The 18,923-nt window shown below is 44.1% G+C and overlaps 2 protein-coding genes across 5 annotated transcripts; one reads left to right on the forward strand and one right to left on the reverse strand.

Annotated features, from left to right (window-relative positions):
* Window positions 1-9,038: 9,038 nt before the first annotated feature.
* Window positions 9,039-15,014, reverse strand: LOC106612039 (pericentriolar material 1 protein). Of its 4 annotated transcripts, none has more exons than XM_082956015.1 (13): window positions 14,875-15,013; window positions 14,649-14,784; window positions 14,409-14,551; window positions 14,153-14,329; window positions 13,437-14,027; window positions 13,161-13,300; window positions 12,910-13,025; window positions 12,605-12,773; window positions 12,259-12,381; window positions 12,038-12,169; window positions 11,752-11,927; window positions 11,031-11,617; window positions 9,040-10,858 (listed from the first exon to the last, which is right to left on the reverse strand). In XM_082956015.1, the coding sequence occupies exons 10-12, from the start codon at window positions 12,150-12,152 to the stop codon at window positions 11,468-11,470; spliced, it is 441 nt and encodes a 146-aa protein (XP_082812141.1). In that variant the 5' UTR covers window positions 12,153-12,169; window positions 12,259-12,381; window positions 12,605-12,773; window positions 12,910-13,025; window positions 13,161-13,300; window positions 13,437-14,027; window positions 14,153-14,329; window positions 14,409-14,551; window positions 14,649-14,784; window positions 14,875-15,013; the 3' UTR covers window positions 9,040-10,858; window positions 11,031-11,467. The 4 variants fall into 4 exon arrangements, 3 of the variants coding, with proteins under 3 accessions (XP_082812142.1, XP_082812141.1, XP_082812143.1); XR_001330219.3 differs by having other exon boundaries at window positions 9,046-10,858; window positions 13,161-13,279; window positions 14,875-15,014; XM_082956017.1 differs by having other exon boundaries at window positions 9,046-10,858; window positions 14,409-14,528; window positions 14,875-15,014.
* A 47-nt stretch (window positions 15,015-15,061) lies between these two features.
* fgl1 (fibrinogen-like 1) lies at window positions 15,062-18,545 on the forward strand. The gene is made up of 8 exons (XM_014212848.3): window positions 15,062-15,202; window positions 15,380-15,617; window positions 16,322-16,496; window positions 16,610-16,769; window positions 16,876-16,973; window positions 17,085-17,173; window positions 17,836-18,023; window positions 18,210-18,545. The coding sequence occupies exons 2-8, from the start codon at window positions 15,558-15,560 to the stop codon at window positions 18,367-18,369; spliced, it is 930 nt and encodes a 309-aa protein (XP_014068323.1). The 5' UTR covers window positions 15,062-15,202; window positions 15,380-15,557; the 3' UTR covers window positions 18,370-18,545.
* The last annotated feature ends 378 nt before the right edge of the window (window positions 18,546-18,923 follow it).

The following is an 18,923-nucleotide window of genomic DNA, read 5'->3' on the forward strand; positions in this document are numbered from 1 at the left end:
CACCAGCCAGCTGGTCTGCGCATGCTCTGAGGACGCGGCTAGGGATGCCGTCTGAGCCGGCAGCCTTGCGAGGGTTAACGCATGTAAATGTTTTACTCACGTTGGCCACGGAGAAGAAGAGCCCACAGGCTTTGGTAGCGAACCGTGTCAGTCGCACTCTATTGTCCTCAAAGCGAGCAAAGAAGTTGTTTAATTTGTCTGGGAGCAAGACGTCGATGTCGCGACTGTTTGTATTCGGTCATGTTTCCAGTCGCCTTGCCATGATATAAAGCGGTGGTTCGCGCTTTCAGTTTTACGAATGCTGCCATCAATCCACGGTTTCTGGTAAGGAAATGTTTTAATAGTCACAGTGGGAACGACATCTCCGATGCACTTGCTAATAAACTCGCTCCCCGAGTCAGCATATACAGCAATGTTGTTGTCTGAGGCTATCCGGAACCTATCCCAGTCCACGTGACCGAAGCAATCCTGAAGCATGGAATCCGATTGGTCAGACCAGCATTGGACAGACCTGAGCATGGGCATTTCCTGTTTTAGTTCCTGTCTATGGGCTTGGAGCAACAAAATTGAGTCATGTTCAGATTTGCCAAAGGCAGGGCGGGGGAGGGCTTTGTATACAAACTTTACAGTTGGCACTATGCAATCGGGCAGGCAGCGTTCTCCTAGCGTCCGCCAAACCCAGATTCGTCTGTCGGACTGCCAAATGGTCAAGCGTGATTCATTACTCCAGAGAACATGTTTCCACTGTTCCAGAGTCCAATGGCGTTGAGCTTTACACCACTCCAGCCGACACTTGGCATTGCACATGGTGATCATAGGCTTGTGTGCTGTCACGTTCCTCGTATTCTCCCTCATCGGAAGATATGTCGAAATCACTCGATGACCAATACGCAGCGGGTTGACTGTTCCACATCATATTTATTATAGATGGAAACGACAAAACAAAATAAACACGCAAAGGAGACAGTTTCACAGGTGAAACGAAACACAGTGCAAAATACAATTACCCACAAATACCAAACACAAACACACCCCACTATATGGGACTCTCAATCAAAGGCAGATAGACAACACCTGCCTTCAACTGAGAGTCCCAACCCCAATTAACCAAACAGACATACACTCACTAGACTCCACATAGAAATACCTAACCTAGAACCTAACCCAACACTCACAACCCACTATACCATAACCAAACATAACTCTGCCACGTCCTGACCAAATATAATACAAAAATACCTAAGTATATGGTCAGGACGTGACATGTGCGGCTGCTCGGCCATGGAAACCCATTTCATGAAGCTCTCAAAGAACAGTTATTGTGCTGACATTGCTTCCAGAGGCAGTTTGGAACTCGGTATTGAGTGTTGCAACCGAGGACAGACAATTGTTATGTGCTACGCACTTCAGCACTTGCCTCCCATTCTGTCAGCTTGTGTGGCCTACCACTTTGCGGCTGAGCTGTTGTTGCTCCTAGATGTTTCCGCTTCCCTACCATAACAGCACTTACAGTTGACTGGGGAATCTCTAGCAAGGCAGAAATTTGACAAACTGACTTGTTGGAAAGGTGGCATCCTATGACGGTGCCATCTTAAAAGCCATTGAGCTCTTCAGTAAGGCAATTCTAATGCCAATGTTTGACTTTGGAGATTGCATGGCTGTGTGCTCGATTTTATACAGTCGTGGCCAAAAGTTTTGAGAATGACACAAATATTAATTTCCACAAAGTTTGCTGCTTCAGTGTCTTTAGATATTTTTGTCAGATATTACTATGGAATACTGAAGTGGATTAATAATTACAAGCATTTATAATTACAAGCATTTCATAAGCGTCAAAGGTTATTATTGACAATGACATGAAGTTGATGCAAAGAGTCAATATTTGCAGTGTTGACCCTTCTTTTTCAAGACCTCTGCAATCCGCCCTGGCATGCTGTCAATTAACTTCTGGGCCACATCCTGACTGATGGCAGCCCATTCTTGCATAATCAATGCTTGGAGTTTGTCAGAATTTGTGGGGTTTTGTTTGTCCACCCGCCTCTTGAGGATTGACCACAAGTTCTCAATGGGATTAAGGTCTGGGGAGTTTCCTGGCCATGGACCCAAAATATCGATGTTTTGTTCCCCGAGCCACTTAGTTATCACTTTTGCCTTATGGCAAGGTGCCCCATCATGCTGGAAAAGGAATTGTTCATCAGCGAACTGTTCCTGTATGGTTGGGAGAAGTTGCTCTCGGAGGATGTGTTGGTACCATTCTTTATTCATGGCTGTGTTCTTAGGCAAAATTGTGAGTGAGCCCACTCCCTTGGCTGAGAAGCAACCCCACACATGAATGGTCTCAGGATGCTTTAGTGTTGGCATGACACAGGACTGATGGTAGCGCTCACCTTGTCTTCTCCGGACAAGATTTTTTCCAGATGCCCCAAACAATCGGAAAGGGGATTCATCAGAGACAATGACTTTACCCCAGTCCTCAGCAGTCCAGTCCCTGTTCCTTTTGCAGAATATCAGTCTGTCCCTGATGTTTTTCCTGGAGAGAAGTGGCTTCTTTGCTGCCCTTCTTGACACCAGACCATCCTCCAAAAGTCTTCGCCTCACTGTGCGTGCAGATGCACTCACACCTGGATGTTGCCATTCCTGAGCAAGCTCTGTACTGGTGGTGCCCCGATCCCGCAGCTGAATCAACTTTAGGAGAGGGTTCTGGCACTTGCTGGACTTTCTTGGGCGCGCTGAAGCCTTCTTCACAACAATTGAACCGCTCTCCTTGAAGTTCTTGATGATCCGATAAATGGTTGATTTAGGTGCAATCTTACTGGCAGCAATATCCTTGCCTATGAAGCCCTTTTTGTGCAAAGCAATGATGATGGCACGTGTTTCCTTGCAGGTAACCACGGATGACAGAGGAAGAACAATGATTTCAAGTACCACCCTCCTTTTGAAGCTTCCAGTCTGTTATTTGAACTCATTCAGCATGACAGAGTGATCTCCAGCCTTGTCCTCGTCAACACTCACACCTGTATTAACGAGTGAATCACTGACATGATGTCAGCTGGTCTTTTTGTGGCAGGGCTGAAATGCAGTGGAAATGTTTTTGGGGGATTCAGTTCATTTGCATGGCAAAGAGGGACTTTGCAATTAATTGCAATTCATCTGATCACTCTTCATAACATGCTGGAGTATATGCAAATTGCCATCATACAAACTGAGACAGCAGACTTTGTGAAAATTAATATTTGTGTCATTCTCAAAACCTTTGGCCACGACTGTACACCTGTCAGCAACGGGTGTGGCTGAAATAGCTGAATCCACTAATTTGAAGGGGTGGTCACATACTTTGTTTATATAGTCTATGCAAATTAAAAGGGAAAAAGACAGGACTAAAATAGTAAACATACTTTATCTTCGTCTCCCAGCGCTGTCGGGTTTGGCTGTTGTTCCGCCAATGATTCTGTCTCCTGGAAAACAATGAAAAAATGAAATAACAATTTGGCTGCATTTGTCAAACTCCTATATGATGGTAAATAAAATAAACACATTGTCTAACACTAATACCAACCTCAGTGTAGCAGGTCCATTTAACTGCAGGGGCTGTGATAGTGCTGGTGCATTGAACATTCTGCTTGACTGCCAACCTGTTCATGTCCTGCATCAGGTGGAAGAAGGCCAGCTCATGGAAGATGGCCTCAGAGAGGTCCCCCAGTAGATCACCACCACTGTCTGTCAACAGCATCCCTGCATAACGGGCCATGGAACTCTGAGAAAGGTGAAATAAAGAAAAAGATGGTTTTAAACCCAGACAGATAGAAGTTAATGTCAAATTAACGATAGGATCAGTTATGTCCCAAATGGCACAAAATTCCCTACACAGACTACAAAGGGAAGCCCAACCGTGAGCTGCCCAGTGACACAAGCCTACCAGACGAGCTAAATGACTTCTATGCACGCTTCGAGGCAAGCAACACTGAAGCATGTATGAGAGCGCCAACTGTTCCGGACGACTGTGTGATCACGCTCGCCATAGCCGATGTGAGTAAGACCTTTAACCAGGTCAACATTCACAGGACCGCAGGGTGAGACGGATTACCAGGACGTGTACTCCAAGCATGCGCTGACCAACTGGCAAGTGTCTTCACTGACATTTTCAACCTGTCCCTGGCCGATTCTGTAATACCTACATGTTTCAAGCAGACCACCATAGTCCCTGTGCCCAAGAACACCAAGGTAACCTGCCTAAATGACTACCGATCCGTATCACTCATGTCTGTAGCCATGAAGTGCTTTGAAAGGCTGCTCATGGCTCACATCAACACCATCATCCCAGAAACCCAAGACCCACTCCAATTTGCATACCGCCCCAACAGATGCACAAATGACTCAATCTCTATTGCACTCAACACTGCCCTTTCCCACCTGGACAAAAGGAACACCTATGTGAGAATGCTGTTCATTGACTGCAGCTCAGTGTTCAACACCATAGTGCCCTCAAAGCTCATCACTGAGCAAAGGACCCTGGGACTAAACACCTCCCTCTCCAACTTAATCCTGGACTTCCTGACGGGCCACCCCAGGTGGTAAGAATAGGCAACAACACATCTGCCACGCTGATCCTCAACACAGGGGCCCCTCAGGGGTGCGTGCTGAGTCCCCTCCTGTACTCCTTGTTCACCCATGACTGCGTGGCCAAACACAACTCCAACACCATCATTAAGTTTGCAGACGACACAACGGTGGTAGGCCTGATCACTGACAACGATGAGAGAGTATATAGGGAGGAGGTCAGAGACCTGGCAGTGTGGTGCCAGGACAACAACCTCTCCCTCGACGTGATCAAGACAGAGGACATGATCGTGGACTACAGGAAAAGGAACCTCTCTTTCATATCGTCCGAGATTCCCAAAGATTGGAAAGCTGTGGCGATCATCCCCCTCTTCAAAGGAGGTGACACTCTAGACCCAAACTGTTACAGACTTATATCCATCCTGCCCTGCCTTTCTAAAGTCTTCGAAAGCCAAGTTAACAAAAAGATCACTGACCATTGAAAAATCCCACCAAACCTTCTCCGCTGTGCAATCCGGTTTCCGAGCTGGTCACGGGTGCAAATCAGCCATGCTCAAGGTACTAAACGATATCATAACCGCCATCGTTAAAAGACAGTACTGTGCAGCCGTCTTCATTGACCTGGCCAAGGCTTTCGACTCTGTCAATCACCGTATTCTTATCGGCAGACTCAACAGCCTTGGTTTTTCAAATGACTGCCTCGCCTGGTTCACCAACTACTACTCAGATAGAGTTCAGTGTGTCAAATCGGAGGGCCTGTTGTCCGGACCTCTGGCAGTCTCTATGGGGGTACCACAGGGTTCAATTCTTGGGCCGACTCTTTTCTCTGTCTACATCAATGCTGTTTAGTCTGCCAATAAGAATGTGGTGATTGACAGAGTCGAAAGCCTTGGCCAGGACGATGAATAGGGCTGCACAGTAATGTCTCTTATCGATGGCAGTTATATCATTTAGGACCTTGAGCGTGGCTGAGGTGCACCCATGACCAGCTCTGAAACTAGATTGCATAGCGGAGAAGGTACAGTGGGAATCGAAATGGTTGGTAATCTGTTTGTTAACTTGGCTTTCGAAGACCTTATAAAGGCAGGGTAGGATAGATATAGGTCTGTGGCAGTTTGGGTCTAGAGTGTCTCCCTCTTTGAAGAGGGGGATGACTGCGGCAGCTTTCCAATCTTTGGGAATCTCAGACGACACGAAAGAGAGGTTGAACAGGCTAGTAATAGGGGTTGCAACAATTTCGGCAGATAATTTTAGAAAGACAGGGTCCAGATTGTCTAGCCCGGCTGATTTGTAGGGGTCCAGATTTTGCAGCTCTTTCAGATCATCAGCTATCTGGAATTGGGTGAAAGAGAAATGGTGGGGGCTTGGGCGGGTTGCTGTGGAGGGTGCCAGGCAGTTGGCCGGGGTAGGGGTAGCCAGGTGGAAAGCATGGCCACTGGTCATCCCCAAAGCCAACACCTCTTTGGCTGCCTTTCCTTCCAGTTCTCTGCTGCCATTGACTAGAACCAATTGCAAAAATCGCTGAAGTTGGAGACTTAAATCTCCCTCACTAACTTTAAGCATCAGCTATCTGAGCAGCTTACCGATCGCTGCAGCTGTACATAGCCCATCTGTAAATAGCCCATCCAACTACCTACCCTCATCCCCATATTGTTTTATTTTCTTTTTTTTGCTCTTTTGCACACCAGTATTTCTACTTGCACATCATCATCTGCACATCTATCACTCCAGTGTTCATTTGCTAAATTGTAATTACTTCGCTACTATGGCCTATTTATTGCCTTACCTCCATTTGCACACACTGTATATAGATTTTCTACTGTATTATTGACTGTATGTTTGTTTATCCCGCGTGTATCTCTGTGTTGTTGTTTGTGTCGCACTGCTTTGCTTTATCTTGGCCAGGTCACAGTTGTAAATGAGAACTTCTCAACTGACCTACCTGGTTAAATAAAGGTGAAATAAAAATAAATAAATAAATAAAAGGAGGGCTGAGCACACTTCCATTCTCATCGGCGGAGCTATAGTAGAGCAGGTTGAGAGCTTCAAGTTCCTTGGTGTCCACATCACCAACAAACTATCATGGTAAAAACACACCAAGACAGTCGTGAAGAGGGCATGACAACACCTATTCCCCCTCAGGAGACTGAAAAGATTTGGCATGGGTCCTCAGATCCCCAAAAAGATCTACAGCTGCACCATCGAGAGCATCCTGACTCGTTGCATCACCTTCTGGTAAGGAAACTGCTCAGCCTCCAACCGCAAGGCGCTACAGAGGGTAGTGCGTATGGCACAGTACATCACTAGGGTCAAGCTTCCTGCCATCGAGGACCTCTATACAAGGTGGTGTCAGAGGAAGACCCTAAAAATTGCCAAAGACTCCAGCCACCCTAGTCATAGACGGTTCTCTCTGCTACCGCACGGCAAGCGGTACCGGAGCGCTAGTGTTGGAAAAAGTACCCAATTGCCATATTTGAGTAAAAGTAAAGATGCCTTCATAGAAAATGACTCAAGTAAAAGTGAAAGTCACCCTGTAAAATATTACTTGAGTAAAAGTCTAAAAGTATTTGGTTTTAAATATACTTAAGTATCAAAAGTAAATGTATGAATTATTTCTAATTACTTATATTAAGCAAACCAGTAGGCACAATTCATGTATGTATTTTTTTTACTGATAGCCAGGGGCCCACTCCAACACTCAGACATCATTTACAAATGAAGCATTTGAATTTAGTGAGTCCGCCAGATCAGAGGCAGTAGGGATGACGAGGGACATTCTCTTGATAAGTGTATGAATTGGACCATGTTCTGTCCTGCTAAGCATTCCAAATGTAACAAATACTTTGGGTGTCAGGGAAAATGTATGGAGTAAAAAGAACATCATCTTCTTTTGGAATGTAGTGAAGTAAAAGTAAAACTTGTCAAAAATATTAATAGTAAAGTACAGATACCCAAAAAAACTACTTAAGTAGTACTTAAGTACTTTACACTGCGGAACGCCAATTGTAGGTCCAAAAGGCTTCTTAACAGCTTCTACCCCCAAGCCATAAGACTGCTGAACAGCTAACCAAATGGCTATCCAGACTATTTGCATTGATCCTCCCGTTTTTTTTACGCTGCTGCTACTCGCTGTTTATTATCTATGCATAGTCACTTTTCCCCTACCTGTACCTTACCTCAATTACTTCGACTAACCTGAGACCCTTTTAGTCTACAAATGGTGTCAGTAGAGGAGGTGTTAAACCTATTGAAGTCATTACCCGATGGTAAATCTACAGGTTATGATCTTATGGACAATGTTTTCCTTCGCTATGCTGCTCCCCAGATTGCAGCTCCACTGAAATATACATTTAATTGGTCACTGGAAAAGGGATCTTTGCAAATGTATGGAAGTATGCGAAACTGTGTCTGTCCTATTCCGAAAGATAGCAAAGAACCCATTACTCCTGCCAATAGTCGACCAATTAGTCTACTCCCTTCACTCAGTAAGATATTGGAGGTTATTGTGAGTAGACAAATATTGGAGTATATGGAAAATAATGATCTGATTATAGCCAATCAGCATGCTTATCGCAAAAACCATTCCACTACCACTGCATTGCTATGGATAATGGCAGGTTTGTGGGTGTATTATATTTAGATTTTAGTGCAGCATTTGATTTAGTGGATCATGAAATAATTTGGACAAAATGAATGCATTATGGTTTTAAGGAGGTAGCATTGAATTGGGTACAGTCATATCTAACTGACAGGAAACAGTCCACCTATATCAGTGGTTCATTTTCTTCCCTCATGTGTTAAACTGTGGATCACCGCAGGGAATTTTCCTTGGGACACTTCTTTTTTTAATATATACCAACGACCTTCCTTATGCCTTATCTGTAACTCAAGCTACTATATTTGCAGATGATAGTACAATTTATACAGCAAGACAATCGGTTCAACAGGTACAGCAAGCTTTACAAGGAGATTTGGAGAATATCAGGGAGTGGGTTTGCCAGAACACACTTGTTTTAAACACCAAGAAAACCAAAGTTATGTTGGTCTGTTCAAATAGGAAAAGGCCAACACAGCATGGAATACAATTAAGTATGGGAGGAGTACAGATTCAGGAAGTGTCAGAAACCAAACTACTAGGAGTGCAGCTAGACAACTGCTTGTCATGGTCGTCTCAGATAACTCATCTATGTAAAACCAATATTAAAACTGCATGCATGATCAGAAGGATAGATAAATATTTACCAGGAAAGATTCTTAAGCAAATAACACAAGCATTAATTGAGAGTCAGGTGAACTACTGTTCTGTGGTCTGGGGAAATTCATCAACAAGTCAAATTAGGAGGCTGCAGATTGCACAGAACAAAGCAGCAAGGATTGTTTTAAAGGTGGAGATATGGTTATTCTGTTGTAGTCATGTGCAATGCTCTTGGTTGGTCATCAATCAACAAGATTATTGAAAAAAAAACATGCTTATTTTATTTCATAATATACACCATTTAAAATGGCCAAACTCTATTCACAATGGTATTCAGTTGGTAAGAGACAGACATTCAGTAAATACTAGGAGTAGATTGTCCACCATCTAGTACAATTAGTTTTCCAGACAGAAAAGAGAAATAGGCAAAAGAACATTTCGATTTAGAGCAATAAAGAAATTGAATAATTTAACTGAGCAAATAAGAAACCTCTCAATATATACATTTAAACAATATTTTAAAACCATTTAAATATAGTACATAGAAATGTTGTTTTGAACTATAGTAGATGAAGAATTAATATATTTTTAGACTGAGTATTTATCGGGTCAATATGTTAGTGTATTATGTCTGTTTGTAACAGTGTATTTATATGTGAAAAAGTGTTCGTATTATAAATTGTATTTCAATGTTTAAGGACTCTTGGAAGATTAGTCCAAATGAGGACTAAAAGAGATCCAAATAAAAACAAAACCCCGCACATTGACTTGGTACCGGTACCCCCTGTATATAGCCTCCACATTGACTTGGTACCGGTACCCCCTGTATGTAACCTCCACATTGACTTGGTACCGGTACCCCCTGTATGTAGCCTCCACATTGACTTGGTACCGGTACCCCCTGTATATAGCCTCCACATTGACTTGGTACCGGTACCCCCTGTATGTAACCTCCACATTGACTTGGTACCGGTACCCCCTGTATGTAGCCTCCACATTGACTTGGTACCGGTACCCCCTGTATATAGCCTCCACATTGACTTGGTACCGGTACCCCCTGTATGTAACCTCCACATTGACTTAGTACCGGTACCCATGTATGTAGCCTCCACATTGACTTGGTACCGGTACCCCCTGTATGTAACCTCCACATTGACTTGGTACCGGTACCCCCTGTATGTAGCCTCCACATTGACTTGGTACCGGTATCCCCTGTATGTAGCCTCCACATTGACTTGGTACCGGTACCCCCTGTATGTAGCCTCCACATTGACTTGGTACCGGTACCCCCTGTATGTAACCTCCACATTGACTTGGTACCGGTACCCCCTGTATGTAGCCTCCACATTGACTTAGTACCGGTACCCCTGTATGTAGCCTCCACATTGACTTGGTACCGGTATCCCCTGTATGTAGCCTCCACATTGACTTGGTACCGGTACCCCCTGTATGTAGCCTCCACATTGACTTGGTACCGGTACCCCCTGTATGTAGCCTCCACATTGACTTGGTACCGGTATCCCCTGTATGTAACCTCCACATTGACTTAGTACCGGTACCCCTGTATGTAACCTCCACATTGACTTGGTACCGGTACCCCCTGTATGTAGCCTCCACATTGACTTGGTACCGGTACCCCCTGTATGTAGCCTCCACATTGACTTGGTACCGGTATCCCCTGTATGTAACCTCCACATTGACTTGGTACCGGTACCCCCTGTATATAGCCTCCACATTGACTTGGTACCCCCTGTATATAGCCTCCACATTGACTTGGTACCCCCTGTATATAGCCTCCACATTGACTTGGTACCCCCTGTATGTAGCCTCGTTATTGTTATTTTATTGTTGCTCTTTTATTTTTTACTTTAGTTTATTTAGTAACTATTTTTCTTAACTCTTATTTTTCTTAAAACTGCATTGTAAGTAAGCATTTCATGGTTACATGTTGTATCGGGCGCATGTGACAAATACAACTTCATATAATTTTCTCAGCTGCAGAACATCACTGAGCTGTTTGTGGAAGAAGCGGATGAATTCTCTGCTGTCAGAGCCAGAACCTTGTGTCTGATGGACACCAGGAGATAACTCCTCCTCCACACGCTCCTGACAACACAACACAACACAACACAACACAACACACAGTGAGAAATTAACAAGTTCTTAATTTCAGTTCTAAAGAAATCTTTTTCAGCTAAGAAATTGTATAAAATGCAATAAGTATACACATTCAGGGATTTGAAATCCCAAATATCCTACACCAAGCATTGTGTTTAACCTTCAAAATGGGAAGGATCTCAGCCATGATAGCATTTATCTGCCTGTCAAGTTGTTGAGTGTCAACTTGTGCACACTGGATCTCAGTTAAGGAAGAGTTAGTACCATCAGAGGCACCTAAAAAACAGCAGGGTGTCCAGTCAATCATAGCAACAGATCAAAGTTAAACAGACACTTAGACATATAGCATAGACTATTAATTAAGGACATAGCAGTGTTCAAATCCATGAAAGTTTTTTTTACCCAGATCCTCAATGGCAAATGGCTTAAGGTGGGAGGCGATAGACAGGATGCATTCACCTTCTGAAACATTTATTTTCTGTCTCTTTCCTGAGTAATCCTCTTACAAATCAAATAAACAGTGACATGAATATTATTCTTGTTATGGTAATTTTGGTCTGTTCATAAAACTAACAAAGGATGTCTTGTGATTGCAGGTCAGAGAAAGGCATACATACAGCATACGTTGAGAACATGGTCTCTGTGGATGTCAGTTGTGTGGTGGGGGGAAGCCTGGAGAACAGGGCTGGCAGGCACAGGCTGGTCTTCAGTCACATCTCTTTCAGAAAGATGCCGAGCCACTCTGTCCTGCAAGTAATAAAAAATTGTCTTGATTAATATAAAAAAAACGATCACATATGGATCTTGTATTACCGTACTGACAATAGCCTATTGTATAACACCTGTAGATGGCAAATGGCACAATTAAATTGTTCCAGTACCTTCAGGGCGAATAGTGCTCTCTGCCGTAGGTAGTCTGTGTTTAGCATCTGCAGCTGGTAGAACAGCACTATGATAAAACAGGGCCTAGTCTCATTCTGAGATATCACATTAGCCACCTCAGAGTAGATGGCCTCACGCAACACCTCAAACAATGAACCCCCCGTGACCCCCGCATCTGTGAACACACAAATCAACACACATTCCTTTTAGGTCCATGTCTGTATCCCAAATGGCACCCTATTCCCTATGTACCAGATTCAATGCTCTATAATCCCCTTCACTCACCAGTGGTTCTGCAGTGTTCTCTACTCTGCTTCCTCTTGTTTTTAGATGAGGACAGGCTGTGTTTAAACATGAGGCTGATGTGGGTGGTGGCCTTGCTGGATTTGAGGGTTGTCATTGGGCTGGCGGTGGTGTCTGCGGGGTTGGATAGACTGCTGGTGAGAATTCGAGAAGATTTATCTCCAAACCGACTGCTCCTGCTATTTCTATGGAGAGGAAATAACCTGGAGGTTTTCTGGCTCTTCGCTTTGCCACCTAGCTAGTCTGGACTTCCAACATGGACATCCGCCAAGCTGACGGCTCTTGGCAGTGTGCTTCTGTCCTCCTTCTCCTCATCCTCAGGAACCCTAGTATTGAGAATCAAAGTTGTTCTATTCTGGAACATTGTCTCCATTCACAACATGTATTTAGTGTGCCAACCCAATCAGAAAACATTCTCCCAACTGAACAGGTACAGGCTTCCACTTCCTCAAATTGAGTATGCTTTTCAATAACAAATCATTATGTAATTTACCATGAAACAAACAGAGGAGGAGCCAGCTCCAAAAACTGTGATTGCAGTAGGTTTACCATTGTTTTGGCCCATTCATAGAGTGGCTATCATGTGGCTGTGGAAAGACTGCATCATGAGCTGCCAGCACAGGGGACTTCGGCTCAGCCCACTGCTGCCATCTGGTGTTGGACTAGGGAACCGGTAATTCCCCCACAGATGGGTGAGGTGCAGGACATGGGTCAAATCCTGAAAAGATACAAACAGTTACTGATCAATGATGTCTTATAATTAACTATTTATACTTTTCAACACTTTGTTCTTTTTAAGTCATACAAAATCCCCAGCTTGCATTGAAACCTGTAGAGTTAAATATAGACCTTGCCTGAAGGAGGATATGAAAAGGTGTTGATGTCACTCATGTTCAAGGTATTTATGGGGGGAGGCAAGGGAGGTTGAGACTGTTGTTCGTGTAGGAGATCATTCAAAAGCTGCCTCATTCTGTCAAATGAAATAATGTTTTCTTGAAGTGGAAAGGCATGCATTTTCACCACTGACCAGTGAACAAGCCCTTGCATTTGGTCACAATACAGTAATGTCATCGCTGTTTATGGTCAAGGCTTTACTGTATCCCACCTTTGGATGTTGTTCTGTTGTCTGGCCAGCTGGGTGCCGTAGTGGTTGAGTTGGTTGATGATAAGGTAGATCTGTGTGTGTCCAGGGCTGATGCCATAAAGGCTCAGGTAGAGTACAGACTGGAACACATAGGACATCATCTGGTACAATGTAGGAAGAGAATAACACAATATTACAAACTCCTCCTAGTCCTCATCATAACATTCTAATCACCACCACCCTCTTAACAGAAACCAGTGCTATGAAAGCTCAGTTCTCCTGTAAGAGGTGTCTGACCTGCTGGTTCTGTCCCAGTGAGTGGCAAACCCTTGTACTGTAGTCCAGTTGTCTCTGGAGCTGGTGTATCTACTCCTGCTGCCTCTGCTGCCTCTGCTGCCTCTGCTGCACACTGGACAGCTCCGACACCCAGTGCACCTTTTCCTGGCCACGACTCCTGACAGCTGACCCCTGGCCCAGAGAGAGGGACGCAGGTTCCCCTCCACAGAGGGGTCACTGGGGAGGGAAGACCAGGCCCGGATAGATTGTCTGCGTCCCAAATGGCACCCTATTACCTATATAGCGCACTTTATGGGCCCCTATGGGCCCTGGTCAAAAGAAGTGCACTGTGAAGAGAATAGGGTGCCATTTGGGATGCAGACAATGTCTCCATGTTTTCCTACATCAAAACAATGTAAAGTGGAATGGGAAACAGTCAACAGCAACCTTTCTCTGGATCCTCTGGTCCTGTTGGACTGTCTCATTCTGATAGACTCAGAGGACTCTTCACTTAAACTGGAGTCCACTTCCACTTCCTCCTCCTCAACCCCCATCTCATAGCCATCTTCCTCCAGCAGACACGGCGTGGACCCTCCCCACGTGGCCATCGTCCTGAAAGGGGACATCCCAACATAGAATTTAATGATCACTAGAATGGGGATTGGCATCCTAGCAACATGAAAATCTGCCATCTTGGTCAGGTGAATTTCATTCCAACCTCGTTAACGCAGTCTAACCTGTCATCCATCCACTGGTGCTCTGAAAGCTGCTCCTCCATCCCATGCCTTTTGTAGGAGTCATTCAATCTGTATCTACCCTGACACTCTGCCATTAAAGATTCAGGCCCTGGTCCTCTTCTGGCTCAGGTTCCCTCCCAGGATCTGGTGTCGCTGCACCTCACAGTTAGTCCACAGCTGAAAACAAACAGGGATCAGATCAGTTTGGTATTAGCTCTTAAGTTTTAGGATGTACTGTGTGTGTACTGTGCTGTACCTGTGTCTTGAGTGAACTGGCTGAAGCAGCGTGCTCTGTGTGGTTCATCATGGCTTCACTGGAACTAGAGGCTGTAAGGGCTGCACAGGTCGAATGGGCTGCAGGGAAATCTGCGACTTCCTGGTAACTCGTCACACAAATACCTGGAAAAGTAATGCCACCCGGAATTCACCCTCTAAACATGAGGGATGCTCCATCTATCTCGCCCTCTCACACACACACACGCACGCACACACACACCTCTGGTAGGGAACATGTCCGTGTGAGCTCTTCTAGCTTGGCATTTAAGTCGATCAGGTGCTGTTGCTCATCATTTAACCTCTTCAACTCTCTCTTCTGCTGCCACAGCCTCTCTTCCAATAACTTCTCCCTGGCACTGCAACACAGACACAAGCATTAATTTACCTTCAGTTTGAAACTGTTTGGATCCAGCAAAATGTAGACTACAGAAAGGCACATACTGTACCTTAATCGCTTTTTCTCAGTAGAACATCTTGATTTGTAATCCATTACCTTTCGTTAAAAGGTAACTAACAAAGTTAGCTAATAACATTACCAACTGTCACATACATTGAGGAAGTTGAAACCGTTGTTATGGATACAGAGCCAGTTTAGAATGTTTAAAATCTTTTCACAATGCCATAATATTCTGATCTTTCCCCATTTAGTACAAGCTGTCCTGAATGTCAGTCCACATTTCTAACTTGCTTCACACATATTTCCTCCATTGTTCTGTAATGTCTGTAGCAAATCAGGTATTCACTTCAAAGCCACCCCCCTAAACACAAAAGGCGGTAAGTTACTTTATTAATATTATTATCAAAATATATAAACAAAGACTGAAATTGATTATCAGTACATACTGTGCCTGTTTGTTTGTAAAAGAAAATAGACGATGTGCCAAAGGGGTTGTCTGGTTCTCATAATGTTAGTTCTTCACTCTGACTCACCCCTGTGTATTGTGATGCTAGACAGAAGATTTAAGAGGACAAGCTCAACTGCTACTGAGAATCCTCACATTCTTGTGAGGCGGCTATGAAGAGACAGCTGTGGAAAGTCTGTTGAAGTCCTTTTCCACTAAAAGACAAAGCAACTGGACCTAAATATCCCCGTTTCAACTGTGATTATTTCAGCATCTCTGCAGGTAAAATGAGAACCTTCAGGTTGTTTTTCATTGGGCTCATCTTCATCATGGACATGTCCCTTTCGGTAAGTTCTCATTACAAGGAACTATGTCTATGGACTACTCTTTCTCATGTTTGGTTGATTTTGATATTGGCCAACTGTAGCCTACTGCAAGGGAACCAAGTTATTTATGCTACTTATACTACTTACTGCTATACTGTGTGTGTGTATAAACATGTCTGTGTGCATGTGTACATACATACCACACTGAGTGTACAAAACATTAGGAACACCTTCCTAATACTGAATTGCACCCCCCTTTGCCCTCAGAACAGCCTCAATTCGACATGGACTCTACAAGGTGTCGAAAGTGTTCCACAGGGATGCTGGCCCATGTTGACTACAATGCTTCCCACAGTTGTGTCAAGTTGGCTAGATGTCTTTTGGGTGGTGGACCATTCTTGATACTCACGGGAAACTGTGTATTTGACTCAAACCTGTGCACCTGGCACCAACTACCATACCCTGTTCAAAGACACTTAAATATTTTGTCTTGCCCATTCACCCTCTGAATGGTACACATAACACAATCCATGTCTCACTTCTGTCAAGGCTTCAAAATCCTTCTTCAACCAGCCTCCTCCCCTTCAGCTACACTGATTGAAGTGGATTTAACAAGGGACATCAATAAGGGATCATAGCTTTCATCTGGATTCACCTTGTCAGTCTATGACATGGAAAGAGCAGGTGTTCCTAATGTTTTGACCACTCAGTGTATATGTGTGTAGTCTTCAGATGAATGCCAGCAGGAGACAGTGCGGCTGCGGGCCCAGCTGAAGACTCTGGAGGTGCAGGTGATGAAGCAGCAGCAGCAGCTCATCCAGACTCTCAGCAGCCAGAGGACTGAGCAGCTGGCTTTAGACCAGGACACCTTCCATGACCTGGGAGATCATCAGTATAGAGGTCAATAATCCTTCTTTATCCTTTTATTTTGTGTATGATTGCAGAATTCATAGTTTCAAATCATAACATTTGTGAAGTAAACATCCATAACCTCATCAGTAATCTGTATTCAGACTGTGCCCAGATTTTCAACGCTGGGAACAAAGGCAGTGGGTTCTACACGATCAGACCCATGGCGAGCCCGAGCCTGGTCAGGGTCTACTGTGACATGACTGAAGGGGGCGGATGGACAGTCATCCAGAGACGCTCAGATGGCAGCCAGTCTTTCAACAGGTAAAACACAAATACGACTCAGATGTTATGTAATAATAAGATTACAGTAACATTCTTCTGTATGTGAATGAGTAATGTGTTGGCTTCATATCTAATTTGTATGCAGGCCCTGGAGGGATTATCAGCGGGGGTTTGGTGACCTGCAGTCAGCCAGTGGGGAGTTCTGGTTGGGGAATGACAACTTATATTACCTAACTTCACAAGGTAAATGTGAGACCTTACAATGTCTGAAAAGTCAAGACAACTGTGAGAGAGTGACAGAGAGATGAGGAATTAGAGTTTTGACTAAAGGCTACCATCACCCCTTGGCTTTAGGTGACTACAACCTGAGGATCAACTTAGCTGACTTTGAGGGAGTACAACGCTATGCAGTGTACAAAAACTTCAAAGTTGCAGATGAGAAGGTGTTGTATTCTGTGGTTTTCATTTTTACACCTCTGCTCAACAAGTGTCCACATGGAATGATGACGACGTTGTCTTTGGGTGATGTTTCTATCTGTCCGTGTCAGTGGGTCATGGGGAAGATCTCAATTGCACACTCCTTGTGTCCTTTCTCCTCTCTCTTTGTCTCCTTCTCAAAACCTATTGGATGAGAAAGCCAGAGGTCCCGCCCCTCTGACCTTCTCCTCCAATGGGTTTTGAGGAGATGAGGAGAGAGAGAGGACGTGAAGATTGGTGAAGATCAGGGGTATTCAACTCTTACCTCAAGAGGTCCAGTGCCTGCTGCCTTTCTGTTCTACCTGATAATTAATTGCATACACACCCAGGAACAATGACAAAATGCAGTGGAACTGGCTTCATGGTCCATAGTTGAGTTTGAGGGGTCTAGATGGACAACTCATCAGTTGTTTCCTTTAGGAAAAATGAAAGGAAATAACAGATCAAAGGTTAAACAAACCAGGAGGAGACACTACCAATATGTCAATTGTATGAAAAACCCAAAATTCTATGATGCAACTCATTCCTCTCTTAGAGTTTTGCTTACCATCCACTTATTACAGTTGAGGAGTTCGTTTTTTGGAGGTGTGCATTGTGCTCACTATATTACCATCATGTTTATCCCCAGGAGTTTTACCAGCTGCAGTTTGGTGAGTTCTCTGGTGACTCTGGTGACTCTCTATCAGGCAGTTACCACCCAGAGGTCCAGTGGTGGGCCAGTCACCAGGGAATGAAGTTCAGCACCTATGACAAAGACAACGACCGCTACGAACGCAACTGTGCCCAGGAGGACAAGGGAGGCTGGTGGTTCAACAGGTTCTTCATCCTCATTCTCTCTGTCAATGGTCTAGGCTACTAAAAGGGCTACTTTGGGACATGTCACAAGTTCTCTCTCTAATCTAGTCATTCAAAGAATACATCATCTGACATTATGACAAATAAAATACACTTCATGATTCTTTATTTATCCTAATTCTTGCTGTTCTGTTTCGTTTCCACTAGATGTCACTCTGCCAACCTGAATGGCTACTACTACCATGGTGCCTACAGTGCTGTGACAGACAATGGAGTAGTCTGGTACACCTGGCATGGCTGGTGGTACTCCCTCAAGTCTGTAGTCATGAAAATAAGGCCGGCTGCTTTTGAACCCAATATTGTCTGATCCTGTGGATACAATCCATGAATGTAGGCTAAAACCGTGTATTATTTAGTCACATAAGCTACAGTATGCAAGAAGCAGAAGTGTTTGAATTCCTTCCAGCTCACAATGATGTGCTCTTATCATTCTCAATAAGCGCCTTGCTTGCAAATCTGATTAAAGGATTCCTTAAAATGTTTTATTGGTTGTTTTTCTGTCTCACTGTCTATTCAAATTTCCCTAAAAAGAAAAACCTGCAGGGAAAGAAGAATGGACTGTCAACAATGAAAGCCAGACAGACTATTTCAAACACTTTCTAAAAAGAGGAGAGTGCTTAGGCTTGGTGAGTGTTGTGTGTGCAATAATTAGGCATAGGCCTACCATCCTACTAACTGAAGGCTATCTCACCTCAGGCCCTGACATCCAGGGCTATGCTTAGTAGGCAGTTAGCATACATTGTCGAATGTTGCAGATAGAAATGCCATGAAATGAAGAATAGAGCCAACTTGATTCCTTAATAGATATAGAACCTGTGATATGGTCTGTGCCTTGTTAGCCTATTCTACATTTTAGAGAGA

The sequence above is a fragment of the Salmo salar genome, chromosome 09 (assembly GCF_965601325.2).
Source record: "Salmo salar chromosome 09, fSalSal1, whole genome shotgun sequence".
NCBI classification, from domain to species: Eukaryota; Metazoa; Chordata; class Actinopteri; order Salmoniformes; family Salmonidae; genus Salmo; species Salmo salar.